The 20,095-nt window shown below is 41.6% G+C and overlaps 1 protein-coding gene across 2 annotated transcripts in view; it reads right to left on the minus strand.

The window, feature by feature from the left end:
* IGF1R (insulin like growth factor 1 receptor) overlaps positions 1–20,095 on the minus strand; it is a 194,940-nt gene that overhangs the window by 36,341 nt on the left and 138,504 nt on the right. For both annotated transcript variants that reach the window (XM_005242437.4, XM_005242436.4), the window contains exons 3-8: positions 14,969–15,281; positions 12,222–12,367; positions 10,267–10,411; positions 3,691–3,905; positions 1,571–1,697; positions 136–374 (exon numbers count right to left, since the gene is read on the minus strand). In XM_005242437.4, coding sequence (XP_005242494.2) covers positions 136–374; positions 1,571–1,697; positions 3,691–3,905; positions 10,267–10,411; positions 12,222–12,367; positions 14,969–15,281 — 1,185 coding nt within the window. The remainder of the gene's footprint in view (positions 1–135; positions 375–1,570; positions 1,698–3,690; positions 3,906–10,266; positions 10,412–12,221; positions 12,368–14,968; positions 15,282–20,095) is intronic.

Here is a 20,095-nt window from a genome sequence, read left to right on the forward strand (position 1 = left end):
ACTGAAACCTTCTAGCATTATGCATGTCATCTGCACATAAATTAAACTTCTGTATTAACAATAGAACTTGCATAATAATACAATAAGCAAACTTGCAGCATTACCAACCTCTTACCCAAGAGCCCAAGATCTCACCTGCAGCATTGGTTCGGATATATACAATTTCACTTTTTGCTCCATGAATATGGTGGTTTTCCATCATTGTGAGGGTAACAGCCTTGACATAAATGGCATATTGAGTCCAAGGTTTCAATCCCTGCAGTAGAATTCCAGGGTTGTTCTCTTTGTTTGGTGGCAGGTCAACATCGACCATGTTCCAGCTATTAGAGCCACACGCATCTTGCCCATCGTACTCTGTCACATTTTTGAATGGTCTGAAACATTAAAGGTAAAAAATAGTACAAGATATTTATTTTTTCTTTAAAATTGTCATATATTTTTAAGTGTGCCTCACTACAATGTTGCTCAATAAAACAAATAAAGCTTACTAGCCTTCCATAGCAGAATAAAACAGAATAAAATCTGTATTTATTTCCAGGCAATACAAAATCAGAGTTCAGCTTTAGCTGCTTATTGCAATAAGGTAAAGTTCTCCATGAAAAGGCTGAATTTACCTTTTTTTATCCAAACAGACAGTGAAACGCTTCAGACATATTTAGACTTCAGCTAAGCATATATGAAACAGAAGCAGCTCAGAACAGTTATTGATGGTGGGTGAGCTTTTTACCATAAACAACGCTAACTTCCATGACTGGACTTGACTAGTCCATCCAACAGGCTTTTTTCCCCCCCTTTTATTTCCACACAATACAAGCACATTATAGTAGTCATGCAGTCCTGCTTTTCCTACCTTGCAACACTGCTGCAAGAGGACATAAAGTACTAATCTTGTCATTAGTTACTATAGACTCATCAGCACTAAGTTTACTGCACCACAGTACACCATCACAATGACATTCTTTTTCAAGCCACGCTGGACATAACGATCTGTGCTTCTGTGTCTCGCAGCCTTGCTCCGTATGTCATTACCAGCATTCTGAACCTCCCTTTTCACACCTCCATACTGCTTGGAGAGTATTAGTGTGCTCATTTTTATTTTTTACTACTTTAAATTTGAGACACTACGAGCATGTGCAAAGGCAGAGAGACACCTCCCAAGAAATCGGGCTCTCTCCATTAACCACCTCGCTCCTTCATTATCAGGAGACAGTAATACAGAAAACTACCAAAGCTAGATAATCTAAATAACCCCAAACCCTGAGCAGACATGTCGTCAAGATGATTGGGCAAACTCCTGACCTGTGGTACTCTCTAGTCAGTACTACAACTTGAGAAGGAAATATCTCAGTGAACATGACTTAGAAGAGCTCCGCATTAGACCCCTGGATTTGGAATCCATTTGTAAGCTTCAATCAAAGCCATCCTCTCTTGCTCCACCAAGAAAAGCACTTGAACAAAAGCAGGACTTGAGGGTGAAATATGCAAACTGGACGAGCTATCCAACAGTCAGAACAGAACTGTCTACTACCTCTCAGACTGCCCCAGTTAGCCTCTGACGACGTCTACTTACGCTTCTTTGTAGTAAACAGTGAAACTAATGAGATCTCTATAATCTGGAGGGCGATACCGTTCCCATGTTAGTTTAATCCGATTCTTGAGCGTAGTGTTGGAAACGAAACGCAGAATGTGGCTTTCACCTGCAATACAGAAGGACAGGACAGGACAGAGCATCACATCACCCGTCAGTTTTTCCTGTTTCTTAGGTATCAGTTTTAGCTAATTAGCCTTTCCAGTAACGCCTGTGATACCACAGTATACAGCAGCCTTTGTCTCTGTAGAGCTTCATATTTCATCCTACTACATTTGAGTGCTTAAGGGTAAGCAGTGACCTGGGCAATCATTTCAGAATGTGCTGGAGCTACTTGTTACTTTCTCTGAAGTAGATTTTCTTTCAATGCATCATCAGAAAGCTCTTGAAAACTACTTCAGACTCTCCCCGAGTGAGGAGTGGAAGTCCTGTATATTCACACGACTGATTTAAAAGCACTGAATTCATCACTGAACTCCAAGGCACATGCAGAACTGTACCTGGCCTCTACATTCTCACTTTCCGGGACAACTTTTGACAACTACAATTTGTTTTGCTGGGGAATGGACAACATGGAAAGGACAAAGGAGTTCACATTCCCACTCATGAGGCCGGACCAAGAACTCCAAAACTCAGTTCATATACGGCACAACCATTTGATGGCAGCAGCTTCCAGCTACTCTTCTGAACAGAGCTGGATGGAAGCCGGCAAGCTTTGAAATGAATGGCTTCCCACTACCAACTCACTGAGCTTTCCAATTCAAAACAAAATAGCATTTTAAAAACTAATTCTTGGATGAAGAAATAGTGTTCTAAGTGTCAACTGTGAGTTAGTTTCTTATGTTCCACAGAAACCTCTGAAAATAAAGGGGTTTTCACCCTCATGTACACTGGCACTATTGGTGCTATCTTTTCAAAGGCAGTTTAGCTTTTGTTGATTCTTTTCCCCTTCTCAGAGTCAGAAAGCTTTCTGTAATGTTTTTTTAAAAAAAAACAGGCAGCGGCTGGCACTAGCCTCAGTGATAGTAAGGACTGGCTGTGTGTCTGTAACTCCTCCAGGACTGCAAGCCTTTGCTCTATTGAATGTGCAAAGAATGGAGTGTGCTTACAACAAGGATCCATGCCATCTGCATTTATGCATCAGGCCTAAAGAGACATTCAGCAGAGTACGTGTCCTAGTTTTGTAAACACCATCCAGGACAAGGGGACTTGACTTATACACAAGACCCATTTTAATTTACTCGGCTCCAAGAACACCACAAATAGACCAAAGAAAAATGCACCGTCAGTTCTAACAGTTTGATCATGAGGTCAAGTCTGTAAGCATTCTGTCATCTTAATTCCTAGATGAGCGACTGCTTTTAAATGTGTTGGTTACACCTGGAGACCTGATGTGCAGACCACCAAAGCCAAAAGAGGACTTTCCAATAGCTTTAACCGTTGCAGAATCCAAAATTAAATGCAGAGACACCGAAGTTTAGGAATAGTGCAGAGCACTAAAAAGTGTTACCAATTCAAAAGCAAATAATTTGAAAATAAAGCACAGAAAACAGTTTACAAGCATTTCTAGCAATCAGGTACAATATTTGGCAGGAGCTGAAATTAAGCTTGAACATAACAGAAACAGTTTGTTTTGGTGTCTATGCAATCGTTATTCAGCACCCTCATTAGTATCAAGAAACAGTAGATATCAGAGAGTAAAATAGCTATAATGATGTACATTTGTGATGGAAACTGAGAAACTGTTCCTCCTTGGATATACCAAAACACTAGATTTTATTTCTCGTTTCCCAGGTATGTTCCTGTTGTTATAGGATGCTGCTGCCACAAAAAAAAAGGTGTTTGGAAAGCAGTCATCTTCATTGAATGGTTTTTATAGATGAATTGGTGACTACGTAACCACCTCATTTTCACGCATGCAAACAGACTCTCACAGCTACATTTTAAAAACTGAAAAAGTAGAACAACTGAAAGTCTACTGTAATTTCTAAACTTTAACTATTGCAATGGTCAGCAACATGGCAGTGTGTTTGGGTGTTTTTTTGTGACACCCTCCTATGCAGTTAACCTTGAGATTTTTTTTTTTTGGTTTTTTTACTTACAAGATGCTCTCTCTCCATTGTTCCTTGGATTTATATCTCCTTTGCTTTGTCGTCCCTTGGTTCCTGAAACTTCCTCCATACGGTAAATCTCAGAAACACACAGTTTAGGATTAAATGCAAAGTACATTTTCCCCTCCTTGATCGTCAAGTTATGATGGTTCCAGTCCCACAGCTGCTGAAGATTGTGGTTGTCAAGCACATAGAAAGAATAATTCCTAGAAGGAAATTTTTGAAGAAAAAATACTGGTTTTAATTCATAGCAAATTCCAATGAAGAATACCTTAAAATAAGAAAATTTTAAAACACTGTTTCCTTTTAATAACCAAGAGTTAAATCAGTGTTTAGCAGAATACAGGATTTTCTTCTCCCATGTAGCAAGTTTTCCCTGAGTGCTTACTTTGGTCAGAGCGCAGGGAAATGACTGTAACACAGGACTCCAAGGCTGGCACCACACCATGTAAAGCCCGCTCCAACATGCGTTTTAATAATTGTATAGAAGCTACTATGAGAAATATAAATTCATGTCCTCTGAACAGCAGATCTCTACACTGGATTTTCCATGTTGTGGCAAACGGGAAACAATAACCTCACATACCTTATGGGAGGAAACAAATGGTGCAGTTCTGCAAATACAATTGTGAACACAGCTGTCTTGCTTACATTTACAAAAGCAACTATACGAGTTTGCATAGTGACATTTCTTTGCCTGTCTTAGCTTACCTCTTGGCTCAATGAAAATTTCCTACAATGTGTCAAGTACAATTGCACCTACACATCAAAACCTGACAGTAAACAGTTGCGCTGACTGCACAGCACAGGATCCATGCTTCAAAGTACAGAACTAACAGCGCAGGCAGCAGCATGTGCTGAGCCTAGCCCCTGAGCACAACAGTGGAATAACACGAACATCCTCTATTTCCACAGATACTAAATGCAAAGTTATGTGTGTAATCCTAGTATATATTAAGAAGAAATTCCTGGTACCACTCAATTGTGCTGAATTAGAAAAAAAAAAAAAAACACCAACCAACAAAAACCAAACAACCCACAACCAAAAAACAGCAGGTGCAGCAGAAGATTATAAGCTCTGTATCAGCAGCAAGGCAACACCTACAAAGACACTTCGATTTTGGAATAGTAGGAACAGGAATGCACAATTGCAAAATGAGTTAAAGGTCTGTGCAGCTGATGAATCTAAATCAAACCAACCCATCACACAGCATTTATTATACTTTTGTAGAAAGTCCCACCAACGTTAAGTACATCAACATAAAAACCATTATTAACACAATAAAGCCTTGCAACTTCTGCAAGCCACTTTGCATTGGTAAGCCCACATCAACATAGTTAAACTAGGCTTTCTACAAATCCTTTTAACCACAGTTACTGCATAACATGTTGGAAAACCCATGAGGCTCAAAAGAAGCTGACATACTACTCATTTATCATTTTCCTTCAACTACTTGATTTGAAATTTTTCATTAATTCCTCCCTCACCCAACCTCAAGTGAAAATTGTACATTCTGGTTGCAATCTGTGTAGACACAGTTGCAGCTTCTCATAACATACCAAAATGTTGACTGTGTTTTCAGAATAGTGTGAAAAAGATTTTTTTTTTCTATTTCTAACTGTCCCCTAACTATCTGGGACTTGATTGTTAATGAAGTTGATATACCTGGTACTGCTTCAGATGGATGCTGAGAATAACATGCTCACAGCTGACAAGGGAGCACACGCATACTTGTGCTTTAAATGCATCTTGCCAGGAGAGAACAAGGATGCTAAACTGCATGTGGAATTTGACAGACATCACCAAAACCTGTGTTTGAGACACATACTACTCTTGTTACAGCTGACTAAAATCCCTGCAGCTCCCTGTGCACTGCTGAAAAGATGACACTTCACCATAATTAACTGCATGATTAAGCGATGGCAACTAAGCTTTCCAGGGAAGACCCAAAAAGCTGGACTCAGATTGAACACAATAAACAGAGGTGTGTATAAAAACCACCTCAGATGTTTACTGACAGCCTAGCCTGTCTCCTGCTCACAACTGTGGCAATTATGCTTTAGACAGTAGAGATAAATCTTATATTTAAGCAATGTGACTAAGCTTTCAAGAGTGTGAATAAACGAGGCAAATGAAGCACGTAGCGATTTACACAAGTGGGCCAGAGTTGGGAGCTGCTGCAGCTCATACTTTAAAGCCATCTACACAAGTCTGAGCAGCCATCTGAGACAAAGAAAACAGGTCCTAAGGCTTCATACATACACTGAAAATATCAATTAGTGGAAGTTATTCCAGCACCATTCAAAGCACCAGGGAAACCACATTTAGAGGGCTATACACAGTCTCAGTCACAGGAGAGGTGCAGCGCTGCATGGCTTGAAAGGTGGAGCAAAGGGCAACTGGAGTGCACTTAGGGCTTAGGTTATAAATAAAGATTATATCAGACTTCGGCTCTAACAGCTGCGGAAAAAATCAGGATGCCAAGGAAGATAGCATGGAAAGAATAAAAGATTCACTGTAGGAAAACAAAGCGCTGCCAATCAAACCCTGGAGACAGTAACTAAGGCAATGACTGGAGATTATGGCCTGAAGGACGGGCAAAACCTCTGAGCAGGAACAGGAGGCACATCTGGTCCCAGGCTTGCCATAAAAAGCCTCAAGGCAACCTGCATAACCCATGTGCGCCCACAGGAGAGAATTCCCACAACACGATGCGTATCCCCCACTGCACAACACCCGCAGTGACTTCATTACTGACTGGATACATTAAAAACCTGCTCACACTGTATCTGCACACAATGCTACACCTGTGCACGTTCACCCACTGTAAAGCTATGAGGCAGAACATGAGAGCCAAACCAAAAGGAGATCTAGGTGATGAAAACACTTCAACAAGCTTTCAATCATCCCTTATCCCCCTCCACAGTGTACAGGACACAAAAAGCTCCTGAAAGGGGTAATGACCAGGTAGGTACACTGTTAGCAAGAGAGCAATGTGTAAAGACAAGTGACTTGCACCAAAAAGGGAATGAGAACTGACAGAGGACTGTGAATGAGAGTGGTGGATAAGCTGGCTACAGAAGATGACCAGGCAGTAGAGGTTTATGGCGGACTGACCACTGTGGGACAAGGTGAGCAACCCTACAGGACACACAGACCAGAAAATGTTCGCCTCTCAGTGCCACAGTGATGAGAAAGACAGAACATCCCACTAGAGTGAAGAGCTGGGACATCAATCAGTAAGGGACAGGAGAAAAGGAAAACCCTTATTGCTTTACATACATGCAACATGCCACATGTTGGCTAGAAACTGTCTATTAACATGGCACATGTTCTACACCTGCATCACGGGGTGACCCTGATCCTTCACGAGGACGTGACAACAGAATCAAACATATAGAACACACCACCACAATGGAGAACAGTGCAGAGGACAATACGTGAACAAAACGCTCCATTTCAAGGTCTCTCTAAAACTGGTCTGTTCTTCAGCATTTCTTTATAAGCCTGAAATTTATCAAATTTCCAAAACATTGCGGATGTTTTAATAATGGTGGTATATTCTTTTGCTTGTGCTTGCCCACCAGCACTTCAAACAGAACCACTGAGGTTACTAACAGAATACCTGTCTCTAACAGATACATACGCACACCCTGCTAACGTAAATTTTAAGCAACTTAGAAACAGCTGGTTTTGGCCAAGGATCGCCATCTCCACCGGCAAATAAATGGGTAGGAAACTAGAGGCTTTTATATTAACCCATGGATTTGGAAGCAATGCCCCTTACTGAAGTTCTGTGTTTTCTTGTCCAGTTCGAAAAGGTAAACTGACGAGTTTCTTAAACCCCCACACAAACCCAGCCTCACACCGCAGTGTGCAAACTTCCCAATTCCCTTTTTGAAACTTCACATACACATCGACAGGTGAGAAAGTGTCTACACAGCCTCCTGTAAAACAGAAACAAAGACAAGGAGCATTCCCCCTGGGACCCTGCCACTGCACACATACCTTCCACCACATTTACTACCAGTCCAGAGGGCGTCACTCATTCCTAAAACACTCTCACACACAGGGTGACTGCTTTGTTGAAATGCTGCGGCTAGAACAAGCCTTGCTGCTCTCGTGCTGACTGTCTGAATCCACCATAATCAGGAAAACAAACCGTGAAGTCTTCAGTGAGGAGCCATACAACAGCTACAGAACCTACTCACACCTTCCCACAAGCCTGACAGCTACTGATGCCTCTGCTTCAAAATGATGTAGAAAATGGGTGGGGGGGTGGTGTGTGTTTGAGACTGTCCCAAATTTGCTGCAGAACTTGAAACACAACATCAGCAGCTGGTCAGTGTCACAACAGGAACTCTTCCACAGTCACCATCACCTCACTTGCTCTTGAAGGCCACAAATTACTCATTTTCCAGATACCCAACCTGGAGATGCTTTGAGAAGTGCCTCACAGCAGCCACAGTTGATGACAGCAATGCACACACAGCAGCCCAGCAGAGGACAGAGGAGTCCAGCAGCATGAATGCCAGACTAGGAACCAAACTCCTGCATCAGACACTGAGACCCCTCCAGCACATCTCCATTTCTGGTTCCCTACCACAGAGAGAATTTTTTTCCTTGTTGCGAGAGCACATGCACTACAGACAGGGTGTTCAAAAGAGGCGATGAACACTCTGAAAACAAAGTAAATCCCCTCTAAATTTTCCATTTTCTGTGATAACCAAGACAGGCACCAGCAACTGAATAAGGAAGGAAGAAACTGTTTTGTTAGCCCAGTTCAATTAAAAAAAAAAAAAAAAAAAAAAAAAAAAGAAGAAAAAAGGACAGAGGTGGTGGGGTCAGTCGTGTAATGAACAACTATCATAATGGACCTTAAGTTAAACTCCCTCTCATCCCCGAGGCAATGCTGGCATAAACAGCTACTATTCCAGCAGCCCAGTACTTCCCAGGTTAAGACCCCCTCCCTGTGGTTCATAACTCTGCCAACGGAACTGTTCAAGCTCAGTCCTTCCTTGCCAGGTGCCTACTTCCACCTAGTATTTTTGGAAACTCTGTTTAGACCGTGGCAATGCCTAAATCACATTAGGCATTTTCCAAGTAAAAAGACTGCCCCCGACCCAAAATATGCAACTGCAGTAATTCCCTAGCATGGGTGAATTTCAGCACAAGTAGCTCTTTAGTATAATCTATTTTACCTCCCGCAGCCCGCCCTGCTTCCCTCGTCAAAGCTGCACCTATTTACTTCTCTATTTGGGAATCTGACCGAAGAACTTGCCACTTCCCTTCATATCAGCTCTGCCTGCTGACATACAAGGTACCATAAATGTAATTACTACTTGAAACACAAAGCTAAACTCCAATTTGAAGAGAGCAAAGGAGAGAGGGGGAGAGAATAAAAGACAAATCGGTAACTGGAGTATCTGTGAGAGCATGCCGCATCCTAAGTGGGCTGAATGAGCCTTGTGCTCAGCAGCGACAAGCCTCTAGGATTTGCAAATAGAAAACAAGCTTTTCTGCAGAGCCAGTGTTCTTACTGAAAAAGACAGCGTGCTGTTCAAGTGCAGGATGAAGAGCTGCCCTTTGACTTGCTCTGTCAGATGGTGGAATTTGAAGAATTTAAGGCTGACCAAAGACCAGCCTGAGAGAACGACAGAGGTTGTGAAGAATCCCTCGCGCTGTAACTTTACCCTGTCAGGGCAGATAAATCAGACAACAAGTAGCCTTTCCCAGGACCCTCCCACCACTTTTTCTTACAAGATTGCCCCAAATTGTTCATTTAACAGTTCTGTCATTACTGAGGGAGGCTTAATTCTCCCAGAGAACACTGGTTTAAACCTGGGATGACTATTTGATTCAGGAAGAGGAAGAGCAAGGCAGGTTGCTGGAGAATCATCACCACACCTAAGCACTTCAAGTTTTGCAGAGATAAGAACTTTTGTCCCTACTATCTCCTAGCATCATAGGAAAACAGGAGTTAGATACAGCAAAACATATCACGCACTGTAATTATACGAACATATAACCCACAGATCAACTTTACTTTTCCTGACCAGTCTTTTTTCTGCTTGACAGATAATTCATTTAATATCAGCATTTCAAGGAGCTGCAAACAATTGCAACTTGTAAACTATTGGGCTACTTCCAGTTGCACTCCCTGGTAAGTAAAGTTCAAGTTTCCTTCCAGCAGACATTCTCCATAAAACTCTGATAAAAGCCAACAGTAAAAAACTGCAAGGAAATCCAACAGTTTCTGAACAAACTCTTTTCGCAAACAGAGCAAAAAGAACAAACGATAGAAAGATGCTTTCTAGAAAAACCTAAAGTGAAAAGCAACAGCAAAGTTTCCACAAAAATACTTTTAACATACTGAATTTAACATTTTAATTTGGATAGTAATCCAAATGAGCGATGACTGCACAATGGTATTCATTAGGAGAAAAACACTGCATATTAGTGGAAGAAAAGATTCTATAAATGGTATGTGAATATTTTTTAGGAGACTTATTCTCTCTGGCTTTCTATTAAAGTGAAATTGCCTCTACAAATGTCTGAACACTTACCCGTCCACCTGTTCCTCTCCCAGAATATACCGCAGGTTCTTCAAGAAAGACAGGGAGACTAATGCATGGGAATGACGAATTTTCACATACCCTGTTACTGTCTCAATCAGACCCATAAAATTCTCCAGTTCTGAGGCGATGTTATCTACAGCAAGAAAAACACAATTTTATTATTGTAGAATTCACAGCTTTAGCTGCTGTTCTGATAAATGCAGTATTAGCTCAGTAAGAGAAAATTTATTTGTTGCTTTTGAAAACGTGAGACACTGGTATTCCCTCCCCCAGTAACAGTTGCCTGTGTGGACAGATGGTTGGAGGGCAAACTAAAGCCACAGAGCAACAGTGGAAAACCAGTCTTGCTTTTCCATACTGGTATACCTGCTTTTTCCATGGACATTGCACTTTGAAGCCAGCACCAAATGTTGAGCCAGCGTTCTGGCAGGGATGAAAAGACCCTTGTATAAGTGTACACATCCATGAGACTGGAATTGCTCTTCGGCTCAGGCAGAAAGTTCCATTGGAAAACAGAGATGGAGACTGAAGATGAAGAGGTGGAAGTATACTACCGCTCTTCTCTGGGACATAAAGCATCGCTTTCAGTGACCCTTAAAAAGCTTTGGCTATAAAACCGAGGGGCTCTTGATCAAACAGCAAAGATAAAACCGAAAGGATGTCCTCAAGCCACGGAGCATGTTCCACATAGCTCGCTAAAGGTGACCTTCTATAATAAATTATTATAACAACTGCAGACCAAGCTCTACTTTTTAATGCTGCCCCCTCCGTAGGAACTGTTCTGTTCCTGCCTAGGTCAGCAACACCCCATCCTTCACAAGGCTCAAGCTTTGCAGTCTTTAGCACCCAGCAAACCCTGGCCCATGCCCACTGCCTGGTGTCATTCTCCTGTGAGGTTACACGGCAGTTGTGAGGGTAAGTTTTTAAGCACTCGGGATGGGAGAAGCTGCTATGGGGTATGCTGCCATAAAACCCCCGGGGTCCTAACTGATGGCTGGGAAGCCCCATTACCGAATGCCAGTGGTTGGTGCCTGTACCAAATAAGCTGGGAGGAAGCTGATGCTCTTCAGTAGTCTAAGGTAACACTTCAAAAATTAATAAAAAATATCCCACACTTGCCCCAGGTAACTGAACATCTCTCATAAGGGGAGACTGTACCTGTAGCAGTGGGACCATGAGTGAAATAATCCACGTGCTGCTGTTTCTAAACCCTGAAATTTTCATTCAGCAGGAGAAAAGGAATCAAATATATCTCAATCTTTCAACCTTATTCATGAAACCAAAAGGGACGTTCCATAGGGAGATACATTTCCAATAAAAACTAACAGTGATTTTCACTCTGCTTTTAAGAGCTCATCAGCTGTCAACACTTCCCTGACTGATGAATCACTACTCTGACAAATTTAATCCAGAGCTTGTTCAAGACATGTGACAAAGGTAGCCTGCTCGCCAACGATGACCATCCAGAGGCACAGTGCTAGGCTTTATATGAGCTCTCAACACTCTGGATTCCATGTTTTAGCAAGACACCGCACCTTGCCTTGGAAGGGGAGGATATGCAGTCTTACAGTGCCCTGCCCTACTTGCAGCCGAGTTATTTACCTACCCAGATGCAAGGATTTTCAACTTTTCCACCTTCTTAGGCCTTTATTATTCCTTTGGGACTACTGCTCATCTCACTGCCTAATCCTGGTTCCCTGTCCTGCCAAAACTCCCAACAAAAATACTTTCACTGCCTTATAACTTGGTAGCTGAATACCTATTCCATCCGCACGTTGGAGAATGGTGCTACAGTCAGCGGGCCAAACCAAACAGGAGTACTGCATGGGGCTGGACAGCAGTTTGCTGAGTTTTTAATGTTCTTATCACTATGCTGACAGACAAAAAGAAAAATATTAAAAGCAGCCTTATCAGAGGTTCATAAAGAGAGGGTAACCACTTACTTCCACGACGGATGTTAATCAGCAGATTTCCCTTCAGAATTGTGCATCCCTGCAACATTTGTGCTGATGTGACGGAGTCAATCGTCTTTGTTTTCCCATCCTCACATATTTTGGGGCAAGGCCCCTCACAAGGGCTGCAGAACATGCTGTTAGGAGAAAAAGGGAGACTGAAAATATGCAATGATATCCAACTCTAAGTCCACAGACTGCTTTGAGTTAAATTTTGAAAGACATTTCCCTCTAAACCTTAAGACAAATCCTTCAAGCTAGAATTAAAGTTACCATACTTCTCCAGAGGGCTGCAGGTAACATAGTACACGTGGCTGATCGACTCCAGAGAGGCTGGTGCATCACAGCTCCTGTTTACAGCACCACAGGAGTGAACGAATGGACCCATACCCACCATCTGCCAGCTTCTGAAAGGCTCTGTGGTCCTTCCAAAGTTGAAGGCACTTCAGGTAAAACCCAGCACCTTTGCATCTGTGCATTTACTCTAACTTCATTATACCCAGAAAGACCTCCCTTCTCATTTTCATTTATACAGACAGCCTCAGAGTGCTGCGAAATTTCGTGCTAATCCAGGCTCAGTCTCCAAAAAACAGGCCAGCCAGGAATCGGAGATGGGAAAATACTCTTCAAGTTCTTATGACGCTTGTCTCCGTGCCCTTAAACCAACATCTGAAGCTCAGCACAAGGGAATTCCATACTCCTGGTCATTTTAACTTGGGAAAGAAAACTGTGGGAGCACAACACGTTCATTCATGAATGACGTGGAAAAAGGGAGCTGTGATTTAGTCACTATTTCTTATAACTTAAGAGGTATTAAAGCAGCAAGTTTAAACAAACAGAAGGATGCATCTTGATGCAAGGCAAAAGTAATTTTCAACAGGAATTGGGAGAAACAGGCTGGAAGTCTAAGCAGGTTCAAAATGGATTATACAGATGGCAGCAAGAGAACATGTCCACTAGTGACTACAAAACACGACGACAGACACAGCCCCGAACTCAGAAATCAGATCGCCAGAAGCTGGAAGGAAACACTGAAGCACAGGATCACTTCCCCTGCTTCTATACTTACAAGCATTCTTAAGTATTTTTTAATGGTCAAACCTAAGGAACAAGAACTCAAGCCAGCCTAGACTTTGGCTACAACACGTTTTTAAAGGCTCAATATTATACTGTCTGCATACCCACCTCAAAACTGAACACTTCATGTGTGCACAAAACATGCCCTCTGATCACCCCTCCTGGTAGATGTCTTTCCCGATTTAAGATAACTTTTATTTTCCAATTTATTCTAGTACTGTCCTTTGTATTTCATTATTACTTACTCCACCTTATCACTTCAGAGGGGAGAAATGAACAAGAAAACAACCCAAACCCAGCTCCAAAGACAACAATAATGAACATGGACTTACTATTTATTCTTTTAAAAAGAAACTGAACCCACTTTCTTCTGAGGCTTAAAGAAACATGTAAATTGATAACAAGTTTTTAATGCATAAACAATACAAGAAAGATGCCTCCTTTTCTTAGTAGTAAGCTCCTATTTCAAAATCCTGCACTATAACGTGCCATAAACCACTAAAAGCTGCAGACACAAGCAAAAGGCATTCAGCTAAATGTACAAAGAATGCTGGAAATGCTTTCCATTCACAACTATTTGTTAGCATCACCTCTGGGAACAAAACATTCACTGGCCTTGAGTTACAGCTCCTTTCAATCTTTGCAGCAGAGCACACCACACCACCGAGACAGGATGGCCATGCGTTTCAGCGTAAGCGGTTCAAACAGCTGGTACTACAACCTCAAGTAGATGACAACAGAAAAATTCCTCAGGTGAATATCTGCGTTTGAGCAAAGGCAATGTTAAGGTGCTTACATTCAAATATCCACCAGAGATTGCCTTACTATTTGACCAAAATGACTGATGACACACAAGCGGTGCTGGTTATCATCACAACGGCCTATCCAAAAAACCCCAGCATCTTAGAACAGCCTACAAAGACATCTTTTTAGCGCAGTACTGAAGCACTGTGAATCTTAGCACACTACCCTTTACTCAAAGTCTATGACTTCCAAGGGTCAATAGGCAACTAAGGCTGCTTGCTTAAACCACTGACAAAAGAAGAAAATCATAAGCATGCATCACTCCAACTGCTAGAATTAAGAGCAGATGAGTGACAGTCTCACAAGAAATTATGCTGTATAATGTTGTCAGCTGCTGCATTATTTTTGTCACCATCTACATGATTGCTCCCTTTTAAAACAGCATTGTTATCTTCTGAAAACAGTGAGAAAAGGGAAGTAAAATTAAATACGCTGAAGAATAGATGTGTCTAAAATGCAAGCATACATAAAACAAATAATATGCGAAGCTAGATAACTCCTTATGGTTTGTTCTGTGTGATAATGGTCATCAGCCAACCTCCAACCTTGTGTTCCTGGGCTTTCGCCGTGATTTTGCTATTGTCTACTTGAAGATCTGGTTCCGCATTGCACTGACCTTCGCAAGTCCTTCAGAAGAATCAGGGGCAACTGCTAACGCACAGGACCACACGCAATCAGACCTTTCAACAGTGAATTCGCCTAAGTAAGCCTTTACCAGGAAATCATGCAATTCTCCATCATATGTTCTCATATCTACGCAATAATTTGCATCATAAGCTGCCACAGAACAAGGGGTGGAAAAACCCAAACGTGACAACTTTCCCAAAACCCAATGGACTTTCCAGAAGCTGCATTACCTTTGGCTCCCATTGCGTATGAATCCGGAGGGGCATTCTGCCATGCACTCATCGTTGTGAATCACAAATCTCTCATATTCACTTGTTTCGGTGGCAGGGACTTTGGAGCAAAACTCTTTAGTCACGCAGCGCCAGCCCTCGAACTTGTAGGTGTTGGGAGGGCAGGTGGGCATGCAGACTCCTTCGTAGTAGTAATTGCGGCAGGCCACGCAAGCGGTGTTGTTGTCGGGTGCCGTGCAGCTCCCCAAGCATTCGGGATGGCAACACTCATTTTGGTCTGTGCAGGCTCGCTTGCCACATGAGCTGGGGCACACTACAAGACAGAAGGCAAGGTAGCATGAACAACAGCTATTAAACAAAGTGAACGGCATTAAAGCGAACACCCTGACCCATACAACTCTATGCTTTCATTCCCTGGGCTCTAGAGTATCTCTGCAAAAGAACAGCTCCTGTAAAAATGACAAATTAAATTCTCTTTTTCTCAGTTTTAGTAGCCTGAAAATAATTTTTCCTCAAATCAAATTTATAACATAAAACAATTAAATAATAAGGAAAACTGCTGGAAGCAAGACCAATATAAGGATAATGGAAACAGGCAAGTACTGGAATCTTCTCCATAGCCCTAGTATTATGGGAGGTTTTTTTGTTTGGGTTGGTGGCTGGTTTTTGGTGGGATTTTTTGTGGGTGGGTTTTTTGGGGGGTTTTTTTTTTGGTTGGGTTTTTTTTGTTTTTAGTGCTGACTTACTGTCTTTCTAAGCGTTTCTTGTCTTTCCTATTTGTACTTCAAATTGGTCTTTTACTGGCAAGAAAACAAGCTCCCTTTAAACTACTTAATTACACTTGTACAATAAAGCACTGCTATACTGTAGCACACATGGTTAGGTTGACCCCAATGTAGCATCCCAATGTTGCTTAAGTATGCAAAATGAGGTTTAACAAAGTACAGATGGTACACATCAAATACTGTGGAATCATGGAGCTACTATTTTCCCTTGAAGAGTGTAACAGAATTCTGCCTTATCCCCAGTTTCTGGGTTCAGAGAACAAAATATGAAAGGAAGAAAAAAAAAAAATGGGGTGCAAACTTATGGAGACATTCGTTTCACGTGAAAGCATTTCAGCTTGGAAGACATGAACAAAGAGCAGAACTGTCAGCAGACAAGCTAACCACCACTACATCAAAAGAAGTGGCAGCATTATATTTATGTAACAACAACATTTTGATTACAGCATTGTATGGCCTTTTAGCCATGTGAGTTTGTGTGCCAGAGGCTCTGTAAACAAACACAGATAGGAAATCTGGTTTGCATTAAGTAACTGTTTTCCACTTTCTTACTTAGCTAAAACACAGTACCAGTAATAACAGCATAAAACAAAATTTCAGTAGTACAACTATAGTGAGATCCAAGCAAAGCACCACAAGACATTTAAACTGAACAATTTGAGCAAAAAGCATACAACCAGCAAAGAAGTTAACATTGCAGCAAAGAAGTTAATAGCCCAAAATGAACACAGAAGCAGCAGAGCCCAGCCTGTAGAGAAAGACAATGTTTATGAAAAGTTCTGCACTGCAATTTATCGCTCAGTTTGCAACTAACTACAGTGTCGTTCTAACGCAGGGCTAAACACCCTAAAATCTTGAACCCCTCCTCTTCCCATAACTAAGATCTAGGCTTTCCAGTATGTTTTTACAGTGCTGTTGAGCAGAGCACCACAATCATGAGACAGGACCAAAAAAGCCTGACAGTGCTATTAAGTAGTAATTTAAAAAAATAACACAAAACCCCCAAACTCTGCTCTGCGTCAGGACCTAGACATCCTACACCACGTTTTGATTGTAAGAAGCCATTTTCTGCCAGCTTTAAGGTAGTGCCCATGTTGAAAAGGACTCGTAAAACTGCCATCGGAGAAGTTTGACCCTCTCCCATCAAAATGGTTCTACATTAATCTTGCTTAATTTTATTCATTTTGTTTTTGTTTTTTTTTAAAACCCTAACTGCCAACCTTGCAAGTTTAAGCTTCTGGGTAGGAAGCTGGGTTCTCCTTACACAACCAAGGCTAAGAAAAGCTTTGTGGAAGAAATTCCACCTGCACACAGTCTCCAAGTAACCCAAGAGCCTGTATTAGCAGGTAGCTATGAAGTACCGTCAGCAGACCTGCTTACAACATCTGACAGTGCTATTACTTGTATATATGTAGCTGCACATCGCTAACACAAGAGGCTTGCATTAAAGACAGCTTGGATACACTGGATTGAATGCAGCAGGTCTACTGCGTGAGAAGATACTACTGAAGTTGCCCAAGAGCTCATCTGTCTTTTCCAACTAGACAAGAACCATTACTTATCCCTGCAGCCCTCTCCTTGCACATACTGCTATTATAACCCAACAGCTGTGCTCTTACCACTACTGCTCCGTACCTGTACAGTCATTTTTTCAGAGTGAAACCAGGCAGAATAGCACAGAGGGGCGGAGGGGGGAGACTATGGAAACAAGAAGGTGGCAGCATGAGGATGGCTGGGGTTTGCCCAGGTAGCACATGTATCACACGCAGGCCAAATTAAAGAGAATTCTTGCAGACCCAGTTACTTCTAAGACTACTGAGAGCAGGAATGCAGAGGAAATCACTGCTAAATAATGATTGTGTAAAGATGCTGCATTTTTTTTTTCATGAAAATGAAAACAACATATGCACCAAACTGTTACCCGAGAACAAACAAGCATGTTAAGTGAATAATCTTTTCTCAATGGTAACCTGCAATGGAGCAAAGCCTGCCCCAATGCACCTTAGTAAGGCTTCATCAATTGCCTTTCACCTTAAGATATACAGTACTACTTGCATTTGCGACTACAAAGGGATTAAAAATAAAATAAATAAATCAGTGTGCCTTGCTAGCAGATGGACTGGTGTTCTGAGTGGGTGCCAGAACTCGGATTTCACATGGTAGCTACATTCCCAGTTCAAAGCCCTAAGAAAAATAATACAAACACATCCCTGATGCCTCCACAAAGTTCATTGCTAGATGCATTGATTAATGACATAATTTTTTTTGTTTTCGTCTAGACAATGTGCTAAAAAACAAATGCTGCTACACTAAGTATTGAGATAAATACAGTAGAAAAAGACTGAGTTTATTTCATTCTTAGAAAAAACTTTTGTATTCCCTTGAAGTCTCTGCCATTCATGAACAGTCCGCTACATAAATAGGATTCCCTGCATCTCCTGGTAAATCTGCTGACTCTCGTCTACAGTAATATAAATTGAAGTACAGAAGGATACACAGGTTCACAAGAAAAAGGCAATCAGTGAAACAGGTTTTCCAAACCACAGTGATATTTTAATCACAACCATTTTAAAAAGAACTGTTGAAAACTTTTTAAAGATAATTTTTTAAAAGCTCAGCAAACCTTGCTTTTCACTCAGTCCTATTTTTTGCCTGTTCTTGCTAACGTTGGCATAGTTTTCAGCCTGGAGACAATACGGGTATCCCGTTTCTTTGAAGAGGCAGAACAAGAACTTTTGTGCATGTAGGATACGTTGTGAACAACAAAAAGTCTCACCTGCCTTACACCCAGCTTCCCTCAGATATTCCTGTCACAAAAATCTTACTAAACAACACTGGCTGGCCCTACAATCCCATGGGCCCCATCCACTCTCCCAGCCTGTGCTACTTGGGCTGCTAGATTTGTACCAAAGCATTTCAAATGCATGTTCCAAAACACTGTTGCCAAAGAAAACCCTGAAATACGCTCGGTAACTTGTTGACTTTAGTCCACAAGAACATTAGAGACACAAACATGAGCAAACAGTGGGCTGACATTTGGGGACAGAAATTATCAGCCAGGTACAACAGTGCCCTGGATCATGAAGGCTGATGACTGCATACAAAAAATACCCCAACCCCCTGAACAAATCCTTGCTGACAAGTACAAGGGCAAAAAATGCTTAATTGTCATCACATGGAGCTAACCAAGATAATGGAAAATTTCAGAGACCCTGGAGGGCAGCCATGGAAGAAGTCAAAGCAAGACCTGGAGAAGGGCAGACCTAAAGCAGCTTCATGACTTTAATAAAGAGATGATAGAGGCTTGACTAGACCTGAGTGTCCACTTACATTTAGGCAGTGAAAGTACTGAAAAATCATCAGATCTTCAGAGAAGGACATTACAAGAGTAGCAGTGGCTAAAAAAATCCAATTTACTGGAGCAACACCAGCAGCAGTAGTTTCTTTGATCATCCGTGCTTCACCTTCTGATTCCTTCAAATAAGCTTGCCTCATCAACAAAATTCAGATATTCCAAATATTATTAAAAGACTATGATCACACACAAAAAAAGGCAACACATTTCATTCCAAGGTGCCCACTTAGCAAATTAGATTCAGACCTCACACACAGAAAGGAGATACTTTAAAACCAAATGTAAAGATCTTACAAACAAGAGGAGCTCCAAGAGAATCTGACTCAGAAACTCATTATTCTCAATTAAAATCCCCAAGATGCTAAACCAAAATTGCAAACACAAAGCAAGGTTGGGACACCCTCAAACGCAACTCTCCAAAAAAAAAAAAGCTAGAAACAAATCATCTCTTTGTATTGACGGCAGTTCCTTTTTGGACAGCCTCGCACTAAGGAGGTGGCAGTTCATCTGACATCTAATACCTCCCTGCTATTGGAAATGCGCACAAAGCTAAAGCTTGCTGCAAACACTCTGCATTGACATCACGGCTACTGTACAGTTTGGACAGACCAAGTGTTCTTATCTCCAAGATGCCATGACTTCAGCAATGCTGAAACAGAAGAATCAGGTGAATAAACAATCAGTCACAGGGAGTGAAAACGCAGCCAGAAGAGGAAGACTTCTGGCAAGCTGAGGCACCAGCCGCTGCCAAGGATGGCACTGTGCCAGTCACATGCGGGCAAGCAAAAGGTTGCCAAGTGTGGGATAAATATTTTTTAAAAATACTTTCTCTCCTTGTAAAACGATATTTGATCCTTCCTTTTTTTATACTGTTTCTGCTTTTTTAGAGCATCCTTCACATAAAATAATGTTTCAGAAAGAAAAGGGGGGAAGAAAAGCCTAGTTTTGAGCAGAAACCAGGGGAGGAAGGGAGTGTTTTCTCCTAGC

The sequence above is a fragment of the Falco peregrinus genome, chromosome 1, assembly GCF_023634155.1.
Source record: "Falco peregrinus isolate bFalPer1 chromosome 1, bFalPer1.pri, whole genome shotgun sequence".
In the NCBI taxonomy this organism is placed as follows: domain Eukaryota; kingdom Metazoa; phylum Chordata; class Aves; order Falconiformes; family Falconidae; genus Falco; species Falco peregrinus.